Source organism: Cololabis saira, chromosome 7 (genome assembly GCF_033807715.1).
Source record: "Cololabis saira isolate AMF1-May2022 chromosome 7, fColSai1.1, whole genome shotgun sequence".
Taxonomy (NCBI): domain Eukaryota; kingdom Metazoa; phylum Chordata; class Actinopteri; order Beloniformes; family Belonidae; genus Cololabis; species Cololabis saira.
Genome location: NC_084593.1, coordinates 14,616,406 through 14,638,242, shown reverse-complemented (window position 1 = coordinate 14,638,242; position 21,837 = coordinate 14,616,406). Strand labels below are relative to the sequence as shown.

Here is a 21,837-nt window from a genome sequence, read left to right as displayed (position 1 = left end):
TTTTACCAGGACGGTGTCTGCGAGTATGAATTCGGCCGTCAACCTTGACGCCACAGACACAAAGTGGTCCCAATCTCCTCTCCATTACATTTATCTTCACCCCCCTCCCCCATACTGAAGCTTCTCAAGTTAACTTTTTTGTTTTCTGCCTCATTCTGCTCTCTTACCTCTTTTTCTTTTTTTTCCCCTTTGAAATCATTACACTTTTCTAATTTCCTGTAGCTGTGCTGCAACCATTTACTGAAAATGAGTTTGGAAAGTAGTTAACTGGGGTTGGTGCACGTAAGAAAACTCTTGGCGGGTATCAGACCTTGATCTTCACATACACACTAATCCACTTTCAGACTCGGGTCAGCTACACAAACATGGAATCAAACAGTCAACCCTGTTCACGCATCCAAGCCCTGATACGCACGACTCCAATCACAAACGCTGAGTGTTAACTTTTATTTTTGAAATGCAGCAGCTTTAAAAGAGTTAACATATCATGCTGAGACTCTTAAAACTATCCTCACGATGGAGATATGAATCTCCCACTGCAAAAACTCAAAATCTTACCAGGAATATTTGTCTTATTTCTAGTTAAAATGTCTCATTTTCAGTCAAAAAATCTCATTACACTTAAAACAAGAGTCAATACCAGAAAAATTACTTATTTGACAATGTTCACCTGTTTCAAGTACATTTTCACTTGAAATAAGTAGAAAAATGCCAGTGGGACAAGATTTATCTTCTCATTACAAGCAAAAAATTCTTGTTCCACTGGCAGATTTCTCTACATATTTTAAGTGAAAATCTACTTGAGACTCGTGAAAATTGTTGTTTTTTCCAGTGATGAGTCTTGTTTTAAGTGTAATGAGACATTTTAACTAGAAATAAGACAAATATTCTTGTTAAGATTTTGAGTTTTTGCAGTGCAGACTGGTTCTCCAAAAGAACAGAAGCAAAGCAACAGACTTTCAAACCTCCACATAAGATCCCATGTCCACTCTATTCATAGTTACGTAAAATGGCTCTTAAGGTGTCCAGAGGTAGCCGGGGGAGGTGAAGTTAATTGAATTTGTAAGAGGATATTTAGCACACATTTAGATGTTAGTTCAATTAACCAACTGTTGAGTGAGCCGGCCCCCCCAGCTACGCCTCCCCGTGGATTCAAAACCCACACAGAGATTCAGTCATGCGTACACAACTGGACTTGCACGCACGATTATTTCACATGTACACATCGGCTCCATTATGAAACTAGCAAAGTAAAAGACAAAATGGCCAAAGGACTTTGAAGGAAAGCAACGTACTCATTCATCGTGTCTTAGACGCTCGTAAGTTTTAAATCCTGTTGAATTTAGACGCAAATTTAAAGTAACGGTTTCAAAGACATGGGTATAAAGTTCCCCTTCTCCTTGTCTTCTCATAAGCACCCGCCCACACACACACACACACACACACACTCACAAAAGCAAATTGCACTTTTGTTGTGATTGGCTTCGTGTCCAGTCTTCATTATCCTTCATTATGGTTTTAACTCGGCTTGTTTTACATTTGGGACCACAGTTCAACTACTTGCGTACCGCACCGCTAGATTAAACCTGCACGTGTGTGAGTTTGTGTGTCAGCGAAGGAAATGGAAGGCGTTTTAAGCCAAAAACAACACCCAGCTCCGAGTCTCTGATGATTCTTATCTCTGCGTGATTACAGTCAGCCAAATGTTTCATGTCCCTACGCTTGTGATTATGTGCATGTGTGCGGAATAAAGCTTACTTATCTGAACTCTGCATTTCACTACAACTGTTCAGTTTAACTTTAATGTTTCTTTTTTTTTTTTGTAATACGACGACCCAATGGAAGTGGAAGCAAAGAAAATTCAATTATTAGAAATAGAGGTGATGAAAATACATGTGGAACTGTTGAAATGGAGGTGAACTGAAAAAAAAGCAGTAAAATTGTCTTGAGATTTGAAAAATTGAAAAGGGATTTGATCATAGTGATACGATGTAGAACATTTTTCTGTCTCACAGTGGTTAATCATCGTTCACAACACAAAGCTGCCAGTTACCATTTCCAGAAAGAGGCCTCAAGGGTGAAAGTAGCAAATACGTCACTGAATGAATGGAAGTGATGAAAATGCTTGTGAATTAAAAAAGATATAAGAATATACAATGATTGTGAATTGAAAAACAAGAGCAATGAATCCTCAGTTGATTTTATTAACTTCCCTGATTTTTGTTACAAAGTGTGTTGTTCTGATAATAATCATTTACTTTATATTATCATTCACAACATCACTTGTTTTATATTTCCAAGACAGGCAATTTTTGTCTTTTCCAGCTTAAAAAAAAAAAGAAAATCCCACCCACTCACTTGTAGGACAGAAATATAATTTGTATAAACTCATACAGAAGAACACTGAGTTGCCTAATTCTGGTGGATGTGATTTTCCAAACAGGAAACTCTGCAGTTTGGTACAAGGATGGTCTTTTTCTACTGAAATGCTTTACCATCTTCATGAGAAGGGTTGAAATTGAGAGTTGAGCTTCGCTGATTGGGAGTGGTTTTCCACTTTTGGGCTCAGAAGAAATGAAAATGTATCAAAAGTGACATGTGCTACAGCAGAAATAAAGTGTGAATGTTGTAAACCATATGACGAGTTGTATAACATGAGTAGACGTCTTTAATGATTGTTTCTTTCATTCTTTAGGTAGTGGACATGATAAATCGCAGCTTTATCTTGTACTTGATAATGTTGAGATTGTGAGACGAAGGAAAAAGATGAAACTGTGTTTCCTTTTACTCATATTACTACTATTTTAATTAAGTTACTTTTACCTCGCCTCTTTAATTCTTGCAAAGGCACTAACGCTCGGGTCAAAATGACAGTATTCACCCTTCACATTCTTAGGTTGATAAGAGCCTGAGACAGTCCACATTTGCCAAATACCAATCTCAAAATAATGTTTCCTAATCATAGCTTTCCTTTTTTTAACTACGTAAGGAAAATGCAGAGAACAGGAAGTCTTGGCTTGGTCCTTGATTATCCTGATATGTGCAGGCTACAACAGTAGAAACATTGGGTATTGGTTTATCTTTTTATCGTCGCAGCATCTGGTTATTTGATATGGATTATAAAGCACTCTTGAAATTGCTGAGCGCACAGTTAAATTAAAATGGCCTAGGCCACATTAATAGTTTAGCCTTTTTTTCTTTCCATCCTGTTGTCCCTTCTTTCTAACCCAACCCAATTCTCTTTCCCTTCCCCAAGTCTTTTATTCCATTTGTCCCTGTGTATTTCCCTACCTCTCTGTTTCTCTTCATATTCGTCATTATTATTTCAGTTTTTCTACCTTCTTCTGCTTTTTTCTTCGTCTCATTCCGCCCTGTCTCGTCCCTTCTCTTTCCAGGTGTGGAGGATAATGGCTGCCTCCCTGCGTCGGGTTGTCCTGACGCCTGCACTTGCTCAGATGGCGTGGTGCGATGCAGCAACAGAGGACTGCACTCTCTGCCCAAAGGCGTTCCCAAGGACACCACGGAGCTGTGAGTGAGGCGTGCTGAACGCCCCCCCCCCCACCCCACCAGACACAGCCCACACAAAGATATATGTTCAAGGAGGACAAGAAAACAAAAATGATATGGCAGCCGTCATGCACATCCTTAAAATGAATATTTTGGTCACTGCATAGTCTGATACCGTGTGAAGTCACAGCCACACCCTCACAGACGCTAACACTTTGCTGCAGTGCAACAGTGATGCAACATTGTCCTCTGCTCCTTCACTTAGCGGCTCAGGTATGTTTGTGTTTATAATTTGGATGAAAGTTAAATATTAGTATTCTTTGTTTTGCTTTGAATTTTTCTTTTCTTTTCAATCAATGCAGAGGACACACTATTGCACCGCAGTGACGGAGCACTGACAGAGGAGACAGAGGACTGTGTAGCCTGAGAGCACACGCTGCGCTGCAAAATATCTCTTAGGCACTTTTATCCTTAGATAGTTATGTTTCACCCATTTGAGTTATGAGAATTTGAGTTGGTTTACTCTACACACCCTTAAGCACAGAAAGAGTAACCTTTTTCATACTTTGCCCACTTTTACAAATTGTAAATCCCCTGTAAGTGACGACTGCTACGTTCTTTAGATTGCCTTGTAATTCTCATTAGATTAAAGCTGCAGGAGTCTTTATAATAAAGAGATGTGACCAGTAAAAGGGAATGTCTATCATTAGTCTAATTGATAGACATGATGCAGTATGAAAATGGGGCTAAAACGTTGTTTATCAAGATCATGAAATCTGGCAACGTTCCAGAAACCAGATCTGTAATGTAAATGACTGAACTCACGCACAAGTGCACACGCTACCACTTGCATGCGCACAAACGCACACAGAAATCACTCTAGCTGCGAAATAGGTCCCCTCTACAGTCAATAGCAGTGATTAGGTATTGATCAGCCTGAAGAAGACACTCCATCATACTGTCCGCATGACCCACTTATGACCTGAGAGAGAGGATCATAAAATATAGGTGCACGTGCCCCAGTGTGAATTTCTGTTATCTAGGATCTCACAAAGTCTCGTAGACTAGAAGATGAACTCTGAAAGCAGGTTTCTTTTAGCTTCATTTAAGCAAACGCTTTTCCATATTTCTATAGTCGACAGAGCCTGTGTGGCTTATACTGTGAAATCAGTATATTACATTGCGTGACCATGAGACACAAAGGCAGAGGCATGAGGAGTCGTTGTGAACCCACAGCAGGTTACTAGGAGGGAAGACATAATTAAGTCATTTGTGCTATAATTGTGCATGAACCATGGATAAATTTAATTTAATCTCATTTTATTTCCATCTTGGGAGGAAACATATTGCTCTCCTACAGTGTTCTGTTGGCGAGCACATTGTCATAGTTAGTCAAATACACAGTCATGTCACACGTTATTGCTACGCATCATTTCTTTTGTTTGTGTGTCATTTCACACTGTTGATTTTTCCACCAGTGTCACCAGGCGGGCTGCATTAGTCAAATGAAGATTAATATCACTCTCGTGACTATGGTTTGATGTACCCATTAAGACTTAATGCAACACATGGCTCTTTGCAGCCTCCATGTTTGGAGGACGCCTCCGATTTGAACGAGTTTAGGAAACAGACGAGGGTGTTGATTAGCTTAGAAATGTAGCTCAGTTTGGTAGATTCACTTAAAGGAAGTGGAAACAGCCGGATGTCTAGAAATAAAGCATGTTCACCAAACCCTAAAAAACAGGCTATGAGTTAAACTGGATCGTTGAGATTTGTTGTGATTTGGTAAAATATAAATAAAGCTGAATTTAATTTACTGTAGCAGAAACTAGAGAGGTACATTTATAAATAGTGAATAAAAAGTCCATATGCATGACTTTCAAGGGTCTTGAGGTTGTTCTTTGTTAAACAAAAGCTTCCAGTGGCCGTTTGAATGAATTATAAAACAAAGATAGTGCTATAGTTTTTTAATAATACAGCAGCTGTTTAAAAGTTTAAGCTAAATGCATAATTCCTCTAACAATACCGTGCATGTACAAACTCTACCTAGACATGTTTTAAATCCTATAGCAGAAGAAAACAGTTGTTTACCAATCGTACAAAATCCTTCCCCACTCCTCTTATCGGCTTTTCATCCTTCCTGACGTCAACAATTTATGGAAGAAGTTGTCACTTTTCAACTTGTCACACTGACATTCGTTCAACCCCCAAAACCCCACCGTTGTGCAAAACACTGTAGAACATGCTAAATCACCTATGCTTGCTTTCTTGCAGGTACCTAGAGGGTAATATGCTGACATCTGTGCCGAAGGAGCTGGCAGGCCTGAAGCAGCTGTCACTGGTGTATGTGCCTCTCATGTAACCTTGAACAGAATTCACGGATGCCAAATTCTCAAGCACGACACCAAACCACCGCGGTTGCATGCGGCGTGTGGCGCGTCTGTTTTTCCATTTGCATTGACGGTGTGTTTGTATCTACGCAGGGACCTGAGCAACAACAGCATCAGCACTCTGGCGCCGCATACCTTCAGCAACATGACTCAATTAGCTACTCTGTAAGTTCCATAAAAGCGCCATGTTTTTACTTTTAATTTTGATTTATCACCCAAGCATCTCTCCCAAGCATATCTTCTTTAATATTTCTCTGCATCTTATCTCTCAATTGTTTTGTCCTTATCCCCATTTTCATTTAATGACTTTCTGAATTAGATTCTGCACTCTCTTCTGCCACTTTTTTCTTCGTTTTACATCAGATTTGGCATCACTTCAGTCCCACGTCTACACCCCCCCCCCCATCCCTTCCTCTCCGGGTCTTGTTTGTGTTGTATCTTTCTTTATATAGTCTGTGTTTTTCATTCTTCATAATCCTTTTCTTTTTGTTCTCAACACTGTTTTCACTCATCTGTGCTGCTTACTTTATTGAATTATATTTTCCTTCACCATTTCTCTTCCCTCCATTTCCCTCTTCTCCTCTTTCCCTTCACAGTCATTCATACTTACTGTACATAAACGTTCCTTTTTTGGCTGGATTTATCTTTCTGTATGTTTTTCTTTCTTTTGGCTTTCAGCTTATATGGGAAATTATGTGGAATTAACTTACTGGATTTTGCACGTCTAGACAAAGTTGACTGAGCACATTTCTTTCTTTGTAGCAACACCCTGTTTCATATTTCATATAGTTGCACCAAATTGCACTTGGGTGCTGCATTCTGCCACCACACATTTTTGTCAGCGAGGGATCGCTGGAATGCGTTCTGTGTTAAAGGCCTTGCCTAAACACACTTTTCCTGGTACTGAAGTCAGAGGTGGAGAATTGTCTTTCACTTTCTGTATCAGATGTTTCAAATGTTCTCTTCGGATTTATTGGCTTTTTGAAGATGAGAACGTCGTCTTTGGCTCCTTGACAATCAGCAGTTATGATGATGCGTTGTTTCATTGAGCCCCGTGCTGTGAGCCAGTGCTCTCTGCTATCAATTTGTAAAATATGTAAATGGAGCATGAAGAGTCAGCATCTAATATTAAAACCATAATCAGGCTCCATGATGAATAGCGTTAATGTTGTAGTGATAGCACCCTGGAATGGTCAACTTAATTATTTGATAGAAATCTGAATTTTGTCTTTAAACTCATACCTCATTTCCTGTCACCCTCTGCTAAACTTTATTTTTCGGTTTATTAGCCGTAAATGGGAAAATTACAGCCAAACTATTTTCTTATATATATAAAAATTGTTTTTTGCTTCATTTGCAACGTGTCCTCGTGTTAATTTTTTCCACTTCTGACCAAAAGAATGTGAAGGGTTTTCATTTGTTTCGCCCATTTCAATTCATCCCTCACCTTCAGGTTTGTGTGCATCATCAAGCCCTTTGTGTTTTTGTTTTTCCAGCATCTTGAGCTATAACCAGATCCGCTGCATTCCAGCCCACGCCTTCGACGGGCTCAGGTCACTTCGTCTGCTGTAAGTAACTGGCTTCATCCTCGAGTGCTGCAGTGGATTCAATATTCAACAACCCCCTCTGCTTGTTGTATTACGGAGCTAAATCAAAGTTTAATCACTTCCCCAATTTCAAGGCATGTGGCGTTTAAAACCTTGCCACACTCACCCAGTCATTTGTTGTTACTTAAAGCGGCAAAAATGACAATTTCTCATTTCTTTAATACTCCTTTTCTATCTGCATGCTCTAGCATTTCTCTCTTTCGCTGTGTTTTTCTGTCCATCCATCCTCGACTCCCTTTCTCTCCCTCCACCCGGTGTGGTGTTTGATGAATTGACTTTCAGCCTCTGTCTCTCTGTCATCCATTTGGTTGTCCACCCTCTGTCTTGGAAACCCTATATGCACACGCACACACAGTGTGCACATGAATATTGCTGTGTGACCACCCCTTACACACCAAGCCGCTGCACACAAATAAATCTGAAAAATACACAAATAATATACGTGGCACGCAAAACTGTGAGCACACACAGATTTGCGCCTTCATTTTTCAGTGACAGCAGAATTTATTGATTCTTATTTGTCACAGATGTAGGCCGGGTTGTTTGAAAGTCTGTCTAAAACCGTAATAAATAGGTGATTTGAGCCCTTCACACTACAAAGATTCTCATGTTTTGTTTTGATCACCCACCATCCATCCAAATGTGAATGCTTACAAAAATGTTCAACTTTGGAAAAAACACAAGGTTTCACATTCCTGAAAAAATAAGCCATTATCTCCGCTCTCAAACACGGAGGCAGATCTAAAGCGCATCCTCTGGAAGCAGTGAGGGAAGGTTTCACATCAAATCAGATGAACCCACTGACCATGCAAACCTAAGTTAAGCATGAAATAAACAGCACACTTTAGAAAAGATTTTTCCCCCCCCCCCATGTTACAACTACTGATCGATTGTTGGCCAGGTACCATCAAAGCAGCGTGAGATTTATGGTGGATTATCGCCCGGGAGGAGCCCATAGTGGTTTATCCTGTGTGGCCAGTGGTGGCCGACAAGCGTCTGTAAAACTGCATGATCTAGAACGGTCACTGCAAATGTGGGTGACGGTGGTGACACTGTAAACAAATGGGTTTCCGCAGAGCCCTCTCCAGCTAGCTGGTGTGATGGGAAAACAGTAGGTCCAGGCCAGGCCCGAGGCCTTAACTAAACCCAGTAGGGAATAACATGTTCAATCCATTTGCTCCGTCTCAGCTTCCATCAGCTGGCTCTCCAGTTTTTATCCGTGCACCGTTTTGCTCTCTTACTTGACTTCAGGCTGTTTCTGCAGACTTCTCAATAGCTTCTTCCACCCTGAAGTGTTGTTTTTTTTTCTCCTGTTCAGCAGCTTTTTCTCATTACTGGTAATCCAGGGCTTGGTTTTAGGAAAGCATGTCACTGTCTTGACAAGGATGCTGTTTTTCATAGCAAAAGTCTGTCCCACATTAAGTCGTGTGGCTCAGAGCATGTGTCCTGGTCTGCACCTCAAAGACCTCTCGCAGTTTCTCCTCAGCTCTTTTAAGCAGGTGGGCTTGCAGCTGAAGGAGAGAAGGAGCAGATCATGTTCTGCTTTCACAGAATGATGGACGGGTGGAGAACCTGTATGCATCCCTATAGCTTTTGAACAATTTAATGTTTCTATTTTCTCTGGTGGGGGAGTTGATAAACTGTTGAAACATTAGAAGTCTACCAGAGAGAGAGAGGGAGAGAAAGGCGTGGAAGGCGAAGGAAGGGGGTTGTGGTTGAAATCTCCAGAGTTTCTCCAGAGTTGTGCTGGACAGTTGAGTTTGTAGTCTGGCAATAGCCGATCCCATGCAGTGTTGCCTGCGGCTGTTGGCAGGATGTACCCTGCTTCCAAAATAGCACAAGTGAACTTCCTCTGTAGTGACGGTAACATATTTTGTATTACTCCATCTGCTACTAAAATAACACTTCAGTGTCACCTCCTTTATGTTTCTCTCACAGCTTGCTGTCTCTGTCTAGGTGTTGAAGTCAGGAATATGCTTTTGCAATCATGTCTCAGTTAAAAAGACATAAAACCCTATTTCCCATATTCCCTCTGTGTCCTCACTAGCTGTTAAACTTGTCAATCGTATTTGCCAGTGATCTTACGTCTCTAATGATCGAGGTAAGAAATAGGTTAAACTTCCACTTCATTTTTCTCTGTTTTACTCCTGCTCCACAACCTTGACGTTTCCTCTTCGAATCATCTGGGATTCAGGCTCTCAGTCTGGGTATTTGTTGGGCTTTTGAAAGCTCAGTCAGCTGCTGTAAAGCAAATATGTGAAATTGCTTAACACAGACTCTGGCTTTGATTAAATACTGAGTTAAACAAACTTGCCAGATTTAGTTAATCTCTTGGATGGAATAAAGTAATGGCAGATTTAAAGCACTTCTCTTGCCTTCCTTTCAATATTATAATACTGATATTATAGTGTTGTAAGGTGTGAAACTCCTAAATGTCATTTACATAAGGTAATTTTTAGGATCACCTTTTCTAGCATTACTAAACAGGTTGGTTTTACCGAAGAAAATAAAGTTTTTCTAACTGTAACCTCAAACTAATAAAGCTGCAAATATTTCTGTCGAGGAAAGAATCTCTTGTAAGCCACAAGAGGATATTCTGGTTTTTTAACGAGAGTGTTTACAGGTAAAAAGTGGTTTAAAAAACAAAACAAAAACAGCTTTGGAACAAAAGACCGTTGTTTGTCCAGGGATGAAGTCAGCGTCTCACTTTCTAAGAAAACTGTTTATGGCCTTTTCTCTGCATATTGACTCTATTTCTTATGAGGTTTTCACCTTGAGGAAGTTTACAGATGACTTTTTTTATACTTGCTCTTTCTTTCTTGCTTTCATTTTAGTTGATATTGCCATGGGGACTGATCCCTTTCTGCCCTCGCATAGCAACTGGTTGCCAGGCAGTCATCACTGTCACTTCCTCATTACCCACAAACCCCTATGGGCCAGTCTTGTGCGGGGGTTGTTAGACCACCATACACACGCGCACAAACACACACACACATACAGATGCACAGAAACACTTAAAGGCATTAAGAACCGACACAAGCACACATTTGTGAGGGCAAACACACAAATCTGTGCACAAAACAGTTGTAGTCACACTGATAAGGTCGGACCTTAATGCACACGCTGAATTATGCGTGCGCACACATGGATACGCACAGCTTTCCAATAGTTGTGGTTTGATAGCTGTCCCCTGCCACATCCCTTCGCTCTAATGGAATGTGAACTTATAACCAGCAGGCAACACACTCAGATGGGTAGGAGCACACACACAATGCAATCTCCGAGTCCTCAGAGACCAGAAGTTTCAGCCTCACACAAGAACACATGAATGAAAAGCCAGCGACACAAAAGAAAGATTCACATACACGCACCAATAAACATCTCAACTTTCTTGTGACACAAACTGTGTTCATTCACAGTCTGCTAGTTCACTATATGAGACAGTTCATATTCCAGTCAGAGACCAAAACAAACTATTGCCCAACAACGAAAATAAGCCCACTGTTTATTCCGTGTTATTTCTTCATCAATATTATATTTAGTTTCCATTCTTCGAGGGGTTATTGGGTTTGTGCATCAAGGAGCCACAAATACATTTTAAACACACAGCTCATGGTAATTACACAGTTGTATTGGTTTACTAGAAAATGTGTATCAAGCAGCTGGGAATTAACTTTCACTTACCTGGGAAAAAGATAGATGCAATGCAGCACATTTCTTTACATACACCCCAAATGCAGCTTCGAGTTTTCTAAATTTGGACCAATCACTTACAATAATAGTCACAGCTCTGATAAATGTATATTGAAGACAACGTGTAAGCATTAGTCATGTTAAGAAAAGAAAAAGGCACAAGGCTGTGTCTCATTCCCATTCTTGCTCAATCTTGTTAATTTAATCGAAGCAACACAACCTAATTCGATCAATGAACTGAAGAAAAGCTGAGTGATTTGGGGAAAAAAATACCTTTTAAATGTGTAATAGGGTAGGTATTGTGATTAATATCAATGCACACTCATGTTCTTTTATTTTTTCTAGGACACTCCACGGTAATGACCTGTCAACTATCCCTGAAGGGGCTTTTAACCACCTCACCTCGCTTTCCCACCTGTAAGTGCAGCCTCGAGTCCCTGTTTATCTCTGCTATATTTGCACAGGTTCTGTATCTCAGGAGTAAATCTCTATTCCCCCCCATCTCTTATAATTTTGCACAGGGCTCTCGGTGCCAACCCTTTGTACTGCAATTGTGACTTACGCTGGCTCTCTCAGTGGGTCAAAGCTGGCTTTAAAGAGCCCGGTAAGAAATCAATATGATATTAAAGTACCCGTGACCAACATTTGAAGTCAGCTTTTTGAAAAGTCTGATACTGTGTGTGACAGAAACAGTAGACAAAAGTGTTAAACCATGATTTCAGGCATTGCTCGTTGTGCTGGACCTCCTGACATGGCTGACAGACTCCTGCTCACCACCCCCCTCAACAAATTTCAGTGTAAAGGTAGGAAATCTCTACTTCTCTTTTCTCTTTGCCCCTGTTTTGCTTTCTTAATAATATCCTTTTGGGGTTGGTTGTAGGCAGGGAGGTGGCCGGTGGATGAACTTTTCTTCAATCTTATGTTAAGCTTCAGCACTTTTGGTCAGCAAATCTGTCAGGGTTTTGAAATTTGCATGATTATGCACATTGCCGGTCTGGGGCCTTAAGGAAAGATCCGTGTTTGACTCTTTAACATTCCTTTGTTGAATATGAATCTCATATTTGGCTGAATAAGCTTTGTATTGTTAGTTTGTGTTTAAACCCAATTATGTCACTTTAGGCAAGAAGGAGTTGTCGAACAATCAAAGCTGTCAAGCCTTTGGCCCAGCTTGGTCAGTTATGGCCATAAATTGTAAAATTATGCAACAAAACCTTCTTGATGTCACTAGGGTTGCCACCCGTCCCGTAAAATACGGAATTGTCCTTTATTTGAGAAAAAAATGTTGCGTCCCGTATTGAACTAATACGGGACGCGATTTGTACCGTATTTTCATTAACTTTTACACCATATTCTAGTTGAATTATTGAAATAAATGAACTTTTACACCATATTCTAGTTGAATTATTGAAATAAATGAACTTTTACACCATATTCTAGTTGAATTATTGAAAAAAATTAACCTTTACACCATATTCTAGTTGAATTATTGAAATCAATTAACTTTTACACCATATTCTAGTTGAATTATTGAAATAAATAAACTTTTACACCATATTCTAGTTGAATTATTGAAATAAATTAACTTTTACACCATATTCTAGTTGAATTATTGAAATAAATTAACCTTTACACCATATTCTAGTTGAATTATTGAAATAAATTAACTTTTACACCATATTCCAGTTGAATTATTGAAATAAATTAACCTTTACACCATATTCTAGTTGAATTATTGAAATAAATTAACTTTTACAGCATATTCTAGTTGAATTATTGAAATAAATTAACTTTTACACCATATTCTAGTTGAATTATTGAAATAAATTAACTTTTACACCATATTCTTCACCTGTATCTATATTCTACATCTGGGCTGATGTGGACGTACACAGCATAGGAGGATATTTCAGTTGCTAGTATGGTTGTCCGTCTTTACAGTCATGCAAGTTCAATGCTATTAAAGCACTTTAAACTTTAAATCAAAGCATTTAGTTTTTTCATATAAAATAAACACATTTTTATTCAGTTTAGAAGTTTTGGGGCTTTTTTTTTGGCTCCTGCGCTGCTGAAATCAGGGCGTCCCTTATTTCTATTTCTGAAAGGTGGCAACCCTAGATGTCACCCATGGGCTTTCTGGAGGGTACTTTTGAAGCCTCCTTCTCCTCTTACTGTGTGCTAGCATGTTGCAAATGAGTGAAACGAACGGGCCTGGGAACCTAGCTGGAACATGCCACCTCACATCAATCCCAGTTAGCCATTAATTAGCTATTAATCACTTTTTACTTTAAATGTATTTTATCAGCGCTGTCCAAACATCGTCATTTCAAGTGTCGCTACGCAAATAACAACAAAATGTGTGCTGCCGGAGTTGAAACGAAGACTAGCAGAGCTCCACATGACCCGTAGTGACCACTACAAATGGTTAAAGCCATTGTAGCCAACCTACACGACTACAAGTCCCTGCAGACTTACACTTGAAAAGGTCCTGAAATTATGTGCCGTGGTTCCCAGCTCCTTCAGCCGATCCATGCTGGACCTTCTGGTAAACATTTGCAGCAGAACCTCACATTTCAAATGTTGTTTCAGTGGGGCAACTACAAATGGCCTCTGCATTTAGCCAACCATTGATTAATACGAGCCACTTGCCTTTAGCTCAGCTTTGTCCTGGGACACTTCGGTGCCAACCCGTAGCTGGTCATGGTGGTCTGTTGGTAAAATGAGCATCACAGCAAAATATATTATCTTTGAAATATGAGTAATCATTATCTCCTTAGTCTTTCTTCACAGCTCAGAAGCTTTCGCTCAGAACTCAATACAGGGCTCAGTGCTAAAAGTGATGACAGCCAGCCATAGGCTGTGCCTGCTGTCAATCAAAGGTTCACACCCCTAATTATAAATTGATTGCTTTCTATACCTTTACCTGATGTAGTAGAAACAAATTCACCCCCTTATAGTTTTAATGGATATGTCGTCCAGCTATAGAGACCAAAACCCTTTTTTGAAGCAGGCAGTAAATCTGTTTATGTTTGCTACAAAGTTGGACATTTTAACACTTGAGTCAAATAGAGACTGACTCACTTTTGGATCCAGACCTCAGTGGTCAGTCGATGAACGTGAGTTTTTCTCAATTGCAAGACGTTAAAATGTTGGCGCTTATGCCGGTGTCTTTGGCAGTAAAGAATCCCCCTCCCCTCGGTTGTATTTGCTGATGCAGAGTGGAGTATTAGGCTCTGCAGACCTTTCACATCACGCGCTCCAGGGCTTCTCTGTGAACCAGTCACAAGACGATTTGCACACAAAAGACATCTTTAAAACACTTGTTTTTCCTGCCCCAAATATAAAAGCATGTTTGGTTGAGAAATGTACAACCAGGTTTATTTGATAAAGATAATCATAAGGATCATGTTGAACTTCAAGCTGGAATGCAGCTGCAGATGCTGAGGGTGAACGGCTGTCTAAGTGCATGTGATCACACTGAAAAAGATCCTCTCCTTCTCCCTTTACTTCCAATTGTCTCAGCCTATGAAACAAATCACATTTATTGCTCTCCAAAGCACTTTGGTTTCTTCCCCTTTAAGCTCTTGTCTTACCCACTATCCATTAAATGAAGTATAGGTGGGCTTTTAGCAGTGTCAATGAATATGTATGTCTACCTTTGACATGCCCCTTGCCCTTTTTCTGTCTTTTTATCCTCACTTCCCTTTTCCTCCTTTTGCTCATTTTTAAACGTTTATGTGCCTCGGTTATGATGTACAGGTCCGGTGGATATCAGCCTCCTGTCAAAGTGCGCCCCTTGCTTGGCAGGACCGTGCAGGAACAACGGTACGTGTGTGTCTGAGGCTGCTGGATCCTACCACTGCACCTGCCCCAATGGATTCAAGGTGAGCCGCTCCACCACCTTCACAACAGACAAACATACATGTAGTTTGATATACTTGAGTGTATTGTTCTTTTTAGTGAGTGAACACTGTAATGTATAAGGTTCAGTGTTTACTTTCCATTCAGCTGCATATTCGGAATATTGCACAGAACCAAGGACATCCTCACTCTTGACTCCCTGAATATGTTACACAGTTGCTTCATTGTCCCATTCATCACTTACTGTGTGGAAATCTGGGGAAATACATACAAAACAATCACAGACCCGATTTTTATCTTACCAAAAAGAGCCATTAGAGTTATAAACAAAGCAGATTATCGAGAACCAACACATAGATTATTCATAAATTCAAATGTGCTTAAATTCAGAGATTTAGTTGACCTTAAAACAGCGCAATTTATGTTTAAAATCAACAACAAAACACTTCCTGATCAGAAGCTCTTCCAAAGCAGAGTTAGCCATTATGAATATATGTTCAGGAAAACAAAGGCAAGAACCAACGTTAAACAACGATGCATCTCAGTGACAGGAGTTAATCTGTGGAACAGCTTAGATACAGAAATGAAAATGCGTAGCACATTATTACAATTCAAAAGCACCTATAAATACAAAATGATTAATACATATAAAACAAAGGTATAATACACATAGGCATGTACCTATGTGTGTGTGTATGTATGTGTGTATATATGTATATCTAAATCCTGAATACACTAGTTTTTAAAAGCTAACATTGTTTTTTTTGTGAAAGGGGTAGGCGTCATGAGCTTGGGCTTCAGTCTACACCTTTTGGTCCTTGGTTTTTAGTTAAAATTGTATATATATATATATATATATATATATATATATATATATATATATATATATATATATATATATATATATATATATATATATATATATACCAAAAAATTATATATTTTTTGTATTACACTAATGATTTCCACCTGTACTTTGGGTTATTTGTGTTGTGGAAATTGAAAGGACCAATAAACTAAACTAAACTAAAAAAAATATTCACCAAACAAGGCCTGAATCAGGATTTTCTTTAGGGATTTGTGCTACACTTGGTCCTCACAACACTTGCCCTAACCCAAGTCTGGCCCATCGCATTTCGGCTTTATCTGGCGCACACAGTACATGCCATAACCAAAAACAGGTGTCGTTTACCACTTTTGCGCCACATCTGGCACTCATAACACTGTTCTGGCCAGAGCTGTAACTTAGCCATAAGTACCAAAAATATCCCAAATCTGGCCCCTATGTGTCTGCAAGCTGGAACCATTTATTGATGCGGTGGAAATCAAAATTCAGGTAATGTTGGTGCCTTTTGCTTTTAGTTCACAGTAGCACCTACAAGTGTTGTCATTTAGCTGACCTTTTTCTTTATTATTTTTTTATTTATTCGCATTTCAGCTCCTGAATGGCATTCGCAGGCATGGCAGCGACAAAAAAACGTAGTTCCTCACTAATCAGTTCCTTGTGTGAAAGATATCCTAGATTAACAGGCGTGCTGCATAAGCCTGTGGTATTAACAGCTTTACCGGGCTTAGCTTCAGCCATGTCTGCATAATGTAGCTACCTGTCTGTCAATTGAGAAATTTATGGCAGCGCCTGTCTGCGCTGCGAGTACTTACTGATCAAACAATAAAAGGTGTTATGCTCATCACTCAATATATACACTCACCGGCCACTCATACCCTCACCAATTTATTAGGTATACCAGGTGAACCTGATGAAGTTGCCGGTGAGTACTTATGCGTTAGACAAGAGCTCTGTGAAAAGTGCAGTCTGAAATGTGTGTTGACTATGTATGAGCGTGTGTGTAGGTGTGTGTGTGTGTTTGTGTGTGTGTGTGTGTGTGTGTGTGTGTGTGTGTGTGTGTGTGTGTGTGTGTGTGTGTGTGTGTGTGTGTGTGTGTGTGTGTGTGTGTGTGTGTGTGTATGAGCATGTGTTGCAGGACTGTGCAAAACTCTATTTTTCCCCCCTTTTTTCTGTTTTCATTACGCTATGATGAGTTCTCCAGCTTTATGTTTGGAGTTGCTGTTCTGCAGCATCTAGAAAACAGACTGTATATAAGAAGATGGTCAAAGCCTTATTTCGCACAACACAACACTCGTTTTGGAAAGGATGGTTACATTTGGAGTAAACTAGAAAATAAACAGGAAATACTTCACCAAATGACTGATAAATGGCTAACATGTGGGTAAGTGGAGGACTCCTAGGCTCAAAGATGCACCTCTCACTCATTTCAGCTGGTTCCAGTCATGTAAGATAACAAACTGGAAACAAATGCTGCTCTGTTTAGTCTGAAGTACTTTCACAGTACTAAATGTGAATATATCACATTACTGTACAGTTGATTTCATCTGTATTTAGAAAACGTTGGCTTTTTGTCTTTAATGGGGATATATTTTCCTCCTTTTTTGATAAGATACACTTCTGATCTCACGAGAACGCACACCCGGCAACCTGTTACTGGCGGACAAAGCCTGAGACTTTCTTTTAATTAAAGCATCACTTGCCAAGGTCACAGACAGCGGAGCAGGGACTGCTGGCGTACATGCGTGTGCGCCTGTCCTTCCTCTGTTGATGTCCACAGGGATTATATTAATTAAAATGTGTTCGAGGTATCAAATAAGGAGCAGTGATGAACCAAAGATGAAGAGAAAGAATAAGGCAGATGAGGGAGTAGACTGTTACTACACAGGCTGAATGGAAAGAGATGAATAGAAAAGAAAACAGCAAGAAATGCGTGAGGAAACAAAATGTAAACAAGATTATGTGATAAAAAGAAAGGAGAGACAAATAATGAAGATGGTGACTGAGAACAGGAGTAAATTTCCTCTTTGTAGCTTTCGTGAGGCAAAATGTGTTGTTGGCTGAGGTTTGTTTGAAATTAAAACTGTCCTCTCAGGGGTGTGACGGGGGAGTTTATTTGGTTCTGTGTACAGGAGTGTTGTGATATATGATACAGCTCCCCGTGAAAGACATTCGCTCAGGCTGAAGGTGTGCAGCGGGGAGAGAAATAAATCAAAGGAGCTGAATTTCTTATCCCAACATCTTTAAACTCTGTACCCGCATTTATGAGTGCGTATATGTGTGTTGCCGTTAACTGGTCGTGGATTTGTTCTCTCTTTGTTTTCACTGCAAAAACTCAAAATCTTAACAAGAATATTTGTATTATTTCTAGTTAAAATGTCTCATTTTTAGTCAAAGAAAAATCTCATTACACTTAAAACAAGACTCATCACTGGAAAAACAACAATTTTCACCTGTTTCAAGTAGATTTTCACTTGAAATAAGTAGAAAAATCTGCCAGTGGAACAAGATTTTATTGCTTGTAATGAGAAGATAAATCTTGTCCCACTGGCAGATTTTTCTACTTATTTCAAGTGAAAATTTACTTGAAACAGGTGAAAATGGTCAAATAACAAGTTATTTTTTCTGGTAATGACTCTTGTTTTAAGAGTAATGAAATTTTTTTGACTAAAAATGAGACATTTTAACTAGAAATAAGACAAATATTCCTGGTAAGATTTTGAGTTTTTGCAGTGTTCGAAACTGCAACAATATCTTCATTTTGTAACTTTGTGATTGAATTAAACTTTTATTTGACAGATACAAGTACAAATGTAATGATTTTAGCTCACCGACTCCAGCATATTTGGAATATATAAACAAAAGTACAAATTAATACCAGCAACACATTCAAAAAATAATTGGAAGAGAGGGATGTTTTCCTTTGTATTGCATCCCTTTTATTTTTAATTAGACTATTAAACTGATGATATTAATTGTATGAGTTTTGCTGAATAGAAGATTTCAGTTGTTCAACGGTCTCCTGTTCGTCGTCAGCTCGGCTGCTGGCAGGCCCTTCAAGCATGTCGACGAAGCTAAAGCGTTATATTGTCCTGCAGTATAAACGGCGTAGCGCCTGAGAACAGACATCACCTTGATGGTCGCACGTCTCTCCGAAATTACAGTCCGCACCTCCACATCAGTGGTTCCCTCTCAGAGTCGCGGGTCACATGTCTGGCTGGGCGACGGGCTCTGTTGAGTGACAAAGGCTTTCCAAGGTCCGCCTGAGTCCATGTGGCTGATCGTGGCAGCGCGCCAGTTTCTCATATCGCGTTGCTTTTGACAGCTCGAGGGTCATGTGCACGTGCTTGGTCAGTGAAGACACTGAAAATCATTTTCCTTTTGTATGTGCCTGGTAAATAAAGGTTGAAGTACAGTAACATATTGCAGATTTAATCACTTATTTTATGAAAAAAAACAACATGTTTATTCAACGTTTTATACCACTGTAAGCTCATTTGTCTTTAAAAAGTGAAATAAATAATTTAATTGTGACCACCTCGTCATGTTGTTTTCAAACGTCTGAGTTACCACATGTGAATACATTTCTGGCTGAAATTTAACAAGATTTCTTCCCTGTAAAAAGCTTAATGAAGGGCACAATAAAAACACTGAAACTGTGTTGTCGGATGTTTAAATATAGACGGGACGGGTCTTGTGTTTGGTGGTGACCTCCTTTGCCTCTTCTTGTCTTCTTCTGTCCTCCAGGGTCAAAACTGTGAAATCCCCATCAACGCGTGTATCAGCTTCCCCTGCTCGAACGGAGGAACCTGCCACATCCAGACCGGCCTGGAGGACCACTTCAGGTGCAACATTTACTTACAACTAACACGTCATACAAAAATGTATCACACACCTGAAATTGTTGCATTTGCAATTGTTTTTTTTTTTTTTTTTAATTTCACAGCATTATTAAGATGCTTATTCAGCATATATTTTTGGTAAAGATGACAGAGAAGAATCATGCAAGAAAGAGTCACTTCAAAGAAAGACTTTGGGAATTCATTAAGGTCCTGGGTTAAATCTGATCGCTCTCTCTTTTTCCCGGTGCCTCTCTCTATTATTTTGAGATGTTTTGAGAACTTCATTCCGTATTTTCATCTAAAGGGAAAATTATCTTCACTTGGCAGCCAGATATATAGATAGTGTGATTAGAGTGGACAGTTTTGCTTCAGTGAACAATGCATTACCCAAGATCACAACTTACTCTGACCTCATGATTGGAGGGGGGGGTTGTAGGGCTTTAGACAGACAGAGGGGGAGGATATTTAAAAGAAAAAAAACATTCAGGCTTCTTTCATTCACGTCCTCAATTACTCCAAAAGTTTTTTTGTTCTCCTTTGTGCATAAAAGTTGATAGAAACTAAAGGTTAGCCTCTCTTTGACTGAGATTTGAAAACTGAAAAAAACGGTAGATTTCACCTATAAATTGTTGTTGCAAGACTAGTTAATATGTATACTTGCATTGAGAGTAAATGTTGAATCTGTGACCAAATCAAAAATAAATAAAAAATCATTGACGTTCACCCAAAGTTAGTCAGATGACAAAAGTTTCAGTTGTTCATCCTTGGGAGCGTGGACGGCACGGACTTGTTTCTGTCAGCCCTGACTTGAAATACTGGACTTAAAATACTAAACTTTGCGTTTCCCCCCCCCCAGAACAATTAATAGAACAAGCGAAGGAGTTATATTTGTGCAAAGATGTGCAAATGTACAAAATATAACTGCAGAATTGAAGCAATCGAAATGGTCAGCAGTTATTTGGTTGTGGGATGGATTAAAAGCACGGCATATGTAGGAAGGTTTTTTATAGGGTGCATTTACAGCGAAACACTTCGTCTGTTATTAAACTAGACCAAACCACATCTAAGGCACAAGTTTTATACGATAAAAGTCCGAAGAGCCAGCGGGGCAGGCTTGTTAGTTAGATTTCATATACTCTAAAAGAAATGATCTGAATTCAGTACCCCTTTTTTGACGACTATCCATGGCCGTGCCTGTCTGGGTAATCACTGTCGCTCTATCCATATCTGTCCCAACTTCCTGACAAATAGCAATTGTAATTGAAACAATTGTCCTAAATACCTCTCTGCCAGATCTGGGTTCCCCCGACCCTCCTAACAAGAACTCTGCCCTTCGGAAGGCTTTGATATAAGTCTGGCCTTTTACATGGTAGCGTGGTAATGCTATTAGGGATCTCTTTACCCTTTGCAGGTCTTGTTTTAATGGTAATAAGAGCACAGGTAGATACTTTCACCCTCCAAGAAAGGCACGGAGAAAGAAAGGGTCAGAAGGACAACTAAACCAGAGCTCCTTTGTCATTTTAACATTTCATATAATCACTTGAGGATATTTAATAAGTCCAATTTAGTTTGTAGCAATAGCCCATTTGTTAAGCTATATAATTTAAATGTCAAGAAAATGATTTGATTGTGAGGCTGCTCTCTGACCCTGTCAGTCCCTGCGGTGATCTTATTATTTCATTTTCTTTGTCTTTTTTCTCATGGGAACACTTAATATAATTTTCCCATTTCTCCTGCCTTAGTCCTGCTTTCACTTTTCTTTCATTCCCTCTCGTTTTCCTTTGATTTTTTTTTGTTCTGGCCTCTTTGCCTTCTTCGAATATTAAGTACATTTATAACAAAAGTTTTAATGAGATAAAGAGAACAAAAGACGTGATGTCATCAAAAACATAGTTTGTGAGTGGGCTGGACGGTGCGCTTCCTCTCGGTGCTGCTGGATGTCCATACCGTAATTAATTTTAAGTCGACGTACTCCAAATATGAAGACCGCTGCACGAGCAGATCGCAGTGGGCACTTTGGAGGAGCAGCCAGAGACGTGAGTGCAGCTTCAACTGAAACCAAACTATCCGGCCGACAGGGTGGAGGCGACCACTGA

General features: G+C 39.5%; 1 protein-coding gene across 2 annotated transcripts in view; it reads left to right on the top strand.

Moving 5' to 3' along the window:
• slit3 (slit homolog 3 (Drosophila)) overlaps positions 1-21,837 on the top strand; it is a 284,688-nt gene that overhangs the window by 241,172 nt on the left and 21,679 nt on the right. For both annotated transcript variants that reach the window (XM_061724858.1, XM_061724857.1), the window contains exons 20-28: positions 3,396-3,528; positions 5,782-5,850; positions 5,991-6,062; positions 7,394-7,465; positions 11,543-11,614; positions 11,719-11,801; positions 11,920-12,000; positions 14,954-15,078; positions 19,647-19,744. In XM_061724858.1, the coding sequence (XP_061580842.1) occupies positions 3,396-3,528; positions 5,782-5,850; positions 5,991-6,062; positions 7,394-7,465; positions 11,543-11,614; positions 11,719-11,801; positions 11,920-12,000; positions 14,954-15,078; positions 19,647-19,744 (805 nt within the window). The remainder of the gene's footprint in view (positions 1-3,395; positions 3,529-5,781; positions 5,851-5,990; positions 6,063-7,393; positions 7,466-11,542; positions 11,615-11,718; positions 11,802-11,919; positions 12,001-14,953; positions 15,079-19,646; positions 19,745-21,837) is intronic.